This window comes from Bactrocera latifrons, unplaced genomic scaffold (assembly GCF_001853355.1).
Source record: "Bactrocera latifrons isolate USDA-ARS-PBARC rearing strain unplaced genomic scaffold, ASM185335v1 scaffold_331, whole genome shotgun sequence".
Lineage (NCBI taxonomy): Eukaryota > Metazoa > Arthropoda > Insecta > Diptera > Tephritidae > Bactrocera > Bactrocera latifrons.
The window spans coordinates 35,230-43,566 of NW_017536970.1; the positions used below are offsets into that span (position 1 = coordinate 35,230).

At 32.1% G+C, this 8,337-nt stretch overlaps 2 protein-coding genes across 3 annotated transcripts in view; one reads left to right on the forward strand and one right to left on the reverse strand.

Moving 5' to 3' along the window:
- Positions 1–4,822, reverse strand: LOC108971254 (tetraspanin-13; the record flags this gene model as incomplete). The annotated part of the gene is given in 4 exon segments (XM_018937208.1): positions 1–594; positions 3,313–3,642; positions 4,197–4,364; positions 4,523–4,822. Coding segments are annotated over 4 exon segments (654 nt in total).
- LOC108971253 (sodium-independent sulfate anion transporter) overlaps positions 4,346–8,337 on the forward strand; it is an 81,710-nt gene continuing 77,718 nt past the window's right edge. Inside the window, exon 1 of one of the 2 annotated variants that reach the window (XM_018937206.1) lies at positions 4,346–4,390. The gene's annotated coding sequence lies outside the window, so the exon portion shown is untranslated. Of the gene's footprint in view, positions 4,391–5,898; positions 6,422–8,337 lie in introns of those variants that run through there. The other variant, XM_018937205.1, reaches the window with a different exon arrangement.

The following is an 8,337-nucleotide window of genomic DNA, read 5'->3' on the forward strand; positions in this document are numbered from 1 at the left end:
TATTATATATGTATGTATATGTGTACAAGTAATATTTTTATTTTTTAGCAACCTATACACAAAATTACAACTATGCTATTAAAATTATATACTTTATTTAAAAAATAATAATCTCAAAGAGTCAACTAAATTAAACAAATTGTAAACAAAAGTAAAGACAATTTGCATTAGTTATTAAAAATCACTAGAATATTATAGAATCAAATGTAGTTTATATAAACTTAATTAAAACAAAATTTGACTACTTGAATGCAAGTGAAAATTGAACACAAAAATTACAACCAAAATAAGTATAAAAAAATAATTGGAGTTTTTTAAATGCAAACTAATAAATTGCGACTAAAAATGATGTTCGAAAAATAATATGTTTTGTGATTTGTTCGTTTCCACTCAATCGGTTCCAAGCCAAACTATGCTCGTCTGCGCAAATTAAAGCTTAATTTAAGTAAATATTTTGCGCTAACTGCTTTCTTTTCAAACTGATTTCATGCCTTTTCACTAATACTGGTAATTGTGTGGGAAAATTGCGCGCGGTTCTAGATAGTGTGGATCATGTTGATTGCGATAGCGACGCGCCAAGAAGACTGCCAGTACCTGGAACATAAATGCAATATGTATAAATATAATTAAACTGTTTACATTTACAGTTATAATAAACATGTGAATAAAGCAGAAATATAATTAAAATTAAAATAAGTAAAATGATGAATGCGAAAGGTGCAAAAGTGATGCGAAATTAAAACATACATATTTAAGTAATCCCYCATCCCTCAGTATTTGAGATATAGATCTGAAATTTYGCAAACGTTCTTTTTCTCCCCAGGAAGCTACTTACATATATGTATCTCGGAAACGCCGTTATCGGACCATTATAACTTATAGCTGCCATACAAACTTTGAGATCAAAAACAAGTCCTTGCTTGGAAAGTTTTATTTGACAAAATATCTTCACGAAATTTGGCAAGGATCAGTGTCCGACTATTATAGCATATAGCTGCCATGCAAACTAATCGATAAGAACTAGGTACTTGTAAGGAAATATTATTTCTTTGACTGCATGTTTTCACCAAATTTAACTTGGATTATTTTCTAAGGTAACGCTAGAGTTTCYTTAGAAAACAAATGGTTCTGGTCAGCCCACTATGTCATATAGCTGCAATWTAAACTGACCGATCCCACTGCAGTCGGGTCTAAGTAACCGAAACGTACCCGGATTATTATCCGGCCGAGGACTGTAAACTCGACACCATTCCTCGAAATTAAAACACTCCAAGAATGTTTTTCACCGCTACAACAACCGATCAAAATTTATATAAATATCTTTTAATACCCCTTTATGCTATAAGAAATGCATAAGTGTGGCTATTTTAGTATCGGTGCAGCCGAAGTTAAGGGGTCAGTAGGGAAACCTGGCCTGTTTTTTGATATTTTTTTCTTCATAGAAATTTTGATTCTACAATAGAACTTTTTAACATATCATGAGGTATACCATGTAGTGTATAAACAAATTTTTTTGGAATTTTTTGATGACGTCTGTCGGAGAAATGGCTGGGTGAATGAGATGCGTTTTTTTCACTGGCGGACACGATTTCTCATGTTTGGATCATCTGAAACAYAAAAACCCAATTTATTCTTAAAAAGTACGTGAATGGTTATGGTCCCGAAAATCATAAAAAAATGTTGATAAGGTTTTTTTTATTACTTTTCATAACATTGTCAATAACACTGTGGAACATTTAGCCAGGCGTTTTGTGAACATTAATAAAAAACTTAAGCTAATCGGTGGAATAGTTCGACCGGAATCATTCCGCCAGTTTAGWGTGGGTGTTTTGAGAAAAAACGCGTTTAAAATTTGAGGAACTGAAAAAGGATACCCCAGGTGTGCACTCCGAACGTGGAGCAATATCATTATTTTTAGGCTTTTTTCGTAACATTCCAATGGTAAAGTTGGTTTTTACTTTAATTCTAAGGGGTATAAGGAACAGAAAATGCAAAAAAAAAAAGGTTTGAAAAAAGATTACCCTACTGACTTCTTAACATTTTTTCTTCTTCTTCTTTAATTGTTGCGTAAAAAGCATTAGTTATCTATATATTAAAGAACAAGTTACCGTTAAATTCTCTATGAAAATCAGTTTTTAATTTGTTTGGTAAAACCTGCATTTTAGGTGGCAGTCATTGGCGAGMAGGGTAGTTTTCAGGGAAATTTTAGCTTAACGGTGAATAAATTTTTAAAGCGCCAAACAAATCCTAGTTTTAAATATTTGGAATCAATAACTACCATAGAGGAAAATAATTACAGCCTTTGTATTTTTTTAAATAATACAATAACAATTAGTCAACAGAAWTCGAAAAAGCTACGTGCTAAACGATTTACGATAACAAAAGCGCAATAGAAGAGCATAGAAACCGAAAATAAAATTGACCATCAYAATAGAAAATTATGAAATAAATACCAAAGAACATACTGAAAGTTGTAAAGTAGTACAACGATTGCTCACCCTAGTATTTAAGTACAACACTCATATGGGTATGTTAATATTGATGATGGTGGTGCAAACTCAGCTGTATAATCCACTTGAAACTGCTGTTAAAGTGCATATATATTGTAAATTTTGGTGTATACTAAGGTGGTGTTATTAATTGCATGCCCAATCCAATAACGGTACTAATGAGATCAGCGGCAACGGCGGTACAATAAATATACATTTGATACCTGGCTTATGTGACCAAATCGCAGTTTTATGATATTACTTTGCAGTTAWTAAAAAAGACGCCAAAATTGCGGCAAACATTTGTGTTATGTTTAAAATGCGTAAGTTATCGTTAAATATGTTTCATATTATGTGGGTAGTTTACTTTATGTATATATATATATTTATAACTATATGTACATATATGTATGTATGTATATGAATCAGTTTCGTAAACAGTTATGATTGTATGTAGGTATGTATGTATGTTTTTAATATATATAACTACTTGAAAACCAATGGCGTTGGTAAGATTTTTTTTTTTTTTTTGTTTATTTTTTTAAGGAATGTAGTATGGCTGAGTCATGTATGAATGCGTATTAGTATGATATATATATTGTTTAAATATGTATTATTAGTTGTTTAATTGCTTGCAGCACAAGGCATTTTATAGAAATGCACTCGGCAAACCACGAGGATCTTTCTGATTGCGATAACGAACTGTTAGCCATACACCAATGAACTGCATGTTTGCATGTCCAAATAAAAGAATTAATATGAATTCGTTAATATACAATCACACAAATAAGTTTGATGAAAATAAAAGGAAATGCATGCTTACCTCAGTGAAACTGAAGAAAATACCCAAACCGCCGCACAATTTAAATGCATAACTGATCTTATCCTCCAAAGCGGGTAGACATGGTRGGCAAGCGCAATTGTCCACATAATCTGGACAACATTTCTTGGTGACTGCTTCGCATGATGTGCCTGTGTGTGTCGAATTAAAGCCACAGCAAGTAAATGTATCCTGAACTTGCATGCGCATTGAATCTGGTACATTATTCCAACCCTCCTCAGCGAACTCTTTTTGCTGCTCCGAATTGACAGCCAAGCAAGAGCTGGCAATGGAGAATTGAATGAGGAAGAGCATRAAGAGAATGATCATGTACTGTGCATTTTAAAACAATTTCAAATTAAGGAAAACAAGAATAAAATGTATGGCATTATTTAGTCAATGAATTCTCTTTCGCAACACATTAGCTTTTGTATTAACAACTCAATTGCCTTAATTAAATTGCGTTAAAGCAAATAAATATGAGCTTCAATATTTGAATTAAATATGCCTCCATGCACTTAAGGTCAATCGAAGCGATAGCCTCTTCAACAACGAATGATATCATTATCGCAGACGGAAACGTACTAAATATGGTTTCAATTATGAATGTAAATTAATTTTTGTATACAAATTTGAAGAGACTGAACCAGTTTGTTTATTTTATTCACACATGGAGTATTTTAGTTACTTTGCTTTTAAATTCTATAAATTACCACTAAAAAAATATTAAGGACTTTAAGTTGGTGATAAACAAATACTGTACTCTTCATTATCTTAGTATATAAATATAACTAATCTTTTTATCACAGTGATATTCAACGACGAGCTTTCTCTTCTTTCTTTTAAAACTTTTGCGATATCTTTACTGATATTTTTTAAAAGGATACGAAAAACAGCATGACTTGATGATGCTTCACAGCACCGACCAGTCCGAGAATTGATATTAATATCAATATCACGCCACAGGCTAAAATACCACCCACAATTGGCAGATTTGTGACAATGGAAGCTGCACGCGCATAGACGCCAACGCCAATTAACAGGAATCCAACCATCTGCAAACATAATCATATGCACACAGGTGAATATTTTAAAATCAATAACTCGTTTAAGGATTTTCTTGGGTACTTCCGTGCATGCACAAAATCATGACACTGAGGGTAATGCCCCATTGTGACAGAAGGCCAAAGAAAAGTCCTCAGTATGTACTTACCACATACAAAATATTCAGCGCAATTAGCGCATTCTTCGAACAAGTAAAACCTCCACACATTTTAACMCCAGCTGCTATATAACCTTACTTACACTTCTTAAAAAATTTCACTTCAACGTTTTTATATATTTTTTTAACTTTCTGCGCTAACTTAACTATAAATCGGATACCAGCTGCTCTTTACTTGATTTTGCTTTATTATACACTTGCTTTGCATTTTCCAAATTTTCTTAGTGTTCCATTCCGATTGTTGCATTTCATATACATCTGTTATCCAGGGTTGCCGTTGCAATGGCGTACCTGTGCGAATGTATGGAAATAAAACACTTTTCATTATATACATTTACATATAAAATGCTCTGATTGGGTTGCTTGGAAAGTTTGTTGGAAATTATTAGATAAAAATAGTTGCAAATTAAAACTTACTTTCTATAAAGATAATTGCATAAGTAATTATAAATGTCCAGAGCATATTATTGATTAAACTTTAAATAAAAATTAATTAAAATTTTTTGGGAGGACTTTTTTTCAAAATATAAAATTTAATAGAAATTGTAATTAATTTTGTGRAACACACCTATTAGAAAAAATTAATATAACAACAAAAACTAAAAAAAATAATAATAGTTTACGGGGGGTCTGTGGTCGATAAGAGGAAGGGGGGAAGAGTGGTTGCACTTTTAAGACTTACAATGCCTTATCTGGATTTTTGGCAAAACAATAAAAAGTTCTGAAACAATTGTATGAACACTTTTTATCTGGATTTTTTCTAAAACAATAAAAAGTTCTGAAACAATTGTGTAAGCACCTTTTTCGCATAACCGCAAAATTCAAACGAAAATTTTATATAACCATGGTTTTAGTTTTGATTTATATTTTACACAAAAAAACATTATATTTCATGAAATTTTGGGTGAATTATCGGTTTTATGTCCAAATACGACTGTAGCTTTTTTTGATATTTATTATTTTTCAATCGAAAATTCTCACTTCAAAATATATTGTTTTTGTTTAATTTTGGTGAGCTTTATCCACCATAATTTTTTCCACTTTTTAACATTTTCAAAAGCTCTGTACTGACCTAATAGGTTTAACTTCTACTTAATTGCGATTCTCCAAAGGTTAAATAAAATGGCGTTATAACCACAAAATATCAACTGATGAACTATGGAAGTAACTAAAATGAAATAAATTTATTATTTTCTATATAAAAACATAATTCTTGTTAGAATAATAAAGAACAGTGCTTATAAGCAAGTAATTCCTCCACTAATATTAAACTTCCGCAATATGCGTCTAAAAGCACACCACATTTCTCATGCGTACTATTGCTAAAATTTTCTTCGCACTGCCTGTCGCAGTGACCAAGAGATATTCGCAAAATGCGTTCACTTATCAAAGCAGTTGACAAAATCAAGCGAGTAATTATCGCTTGCGCTCGACTTTGCATTAAAGCTTTGCTCTGTAACAATGAAACACACACACTTTTGTATATAAATATATAAAATCAAATGCCCTACGCAACAAACACTTGTGGCGATCTTCGTGAAATGGAAGGGAGAAATGAAAGCCAAAGACCACTCATACATAGCTAACAAGCAGCAGCAGCTTGCGGTATTTACACTCGTGCCAATTGAGCGGCGTTTGCGGATTATTAGTCAGTTTCTGTCTGTTTATTGTTTGYGGCGAACTGTTTGCCACTTTTGCAAGTGAACGATTTCTGTGAATACAATTTTTGATAAATTATATGAGAAAAGAAATAAAATAAATATAAATATATGCAATTATACATGTATATATAATCATTTATTTTTATTTCTTTGTGGGTGTGTGTGTAAATTTTTCAACCAGTGCCTGCTAAAACGTCGACCTTTTTGTTAGTATTGGCGATCAAGCAAAGTGAGTTGATAATAAAGCTGTTAGCATTTAACTTTGTATATAATATTTAAAGCAGACAGGTAGTTGCGTTTGAAAATTGGCAATTTTGTATTCACCTTAAGCGGTCCACTTTGACCAAAACCCGAAACGAAGTGTGAAAACGTGGCTAAAACCAAAGCGATCGCAGTTACTAAATAAATATATAGCAAAACAATATAAAAATCACGAAACAAAAATAACAAAAGCAAAAACACCTAATAGTGAATGCTTACATAGAAAGCATACACACATTTACATATTTATGTATATAGTTWTATATGTATGTGCATACATGCGTAAAGCTAGTTAGTTAGTAAATTTTTATATAATTAATACTAATTAAAAATTCGCAACAAAGAAAGCTGCATTTTTTCAGCAAAATTTAACTAATTCAACAATTAAAAAGAGCACACACGAGGGTAGGTTAATTAGTTGTTGACTTGCGCTCACAAATAAACGTAAATGTTTAAATTTAGMTAAAAACAAGAAAAACCTTTAAATGCGACTACGCCGAAGCTCTAATACCTTTCGTAGGTGCCTTTCTTACTTTTCTTGATTTTTGTTTTTAATTTTTATTTTTAAATTTATTTTATAAAAAAACATTACTTTTCACGAAGTTTTGTGTATCCTAACCTTTTTATGTCCGAAATACGACCGTAACTTACCAGTCGATCAGTTTGTATGGTGATACTATAGTGGTCCGATCTAAACAATTTAGCTTTGGGCAATTTCGTGAAGATAGATATTTGTTACTGAGGTACTGTCCGTTGGCATTTATTTTTTGAAAATTATCTCTTTTATSGATGACTCGTTCAAGCAATTCGACTGGTAACTGGCGAATGACACGCATGCTGTTTTGCTTCAAGGCTTGAATCGAAGCGGAATTGTCGCATAGACTTTAGACTTTAGATATCTCTTAAGGAAAAAGTCTACATGATATTGGTGCCCAACCGACCGACTTAAAAAGTRAAATTATCTGCTCACTGAAGGGTTTTCTCAATAAATTCAGTGATTGATGAGGTGTTTGGAAAGCGGCGCGGTCTTGTTGACATGAAATGTCATCGAGATTCAGAGYTTCAATTTCAGGCATCRACTAGTCGGTTATCATSGTGTGATAACGGTCGCCATTGAAGGTTAAAAACTCAAAAAAAGCTATTTAAAAAAGTACCTCTACATGAACCATTTTATAGTTTTAATTTTTCAAGAAACTTTGTCCGTAAAGTAAAAACCAGCCCGGATCTATTTTTATACAATTCTTCGACCTGAACTTACCTTAAACCAAGCTTTGATCTTTATGGTTTTCTTAGTTAAAGTAGTAAGGATCTGTGATGTTAGTCCGACCTTCTCGAATTGGAAGCAACTCTTAGTTAAACTGCAAACATGTTGCGGCACCCTAGTATGACTTTGCAATTAATATAACATACWCACACTCGCCTGCATCTTTGCATGTATGTATGGATATACATATATAAGCACTTGAAATTTTAAAAATAAACATATATATAAAATCTCTATGGCTGTCAAACGGAAGCGAATATAATTAAAACATAACAAATTGAAATAATCGTGATTACACACCCTAAAGTGTGGGAATGTGCAAAGAAAAGCAGTGAAGCGAATTTTTCCAACTCACTTATGATTTTCTTTTAAGTTTGTGCTCTCTTTGCTTTATACAAACAAATATTTATACGGGCGAGTAGTGTCTGTTATTATTGCTTAACACCCGTTGGCGCTGCTGTGACGTCACAGCTATACAAATGTAGCATTCCAAAGCGTGCACTGATGCGAAACGGTGCAATTCAATTGCAATGCCTACAAATAGAAATGCAAAAACAGTAAACAATAAAAATAAATAATTTGAGTTATACTTCCACTTTTGAATATTTTTGATTGTTGAA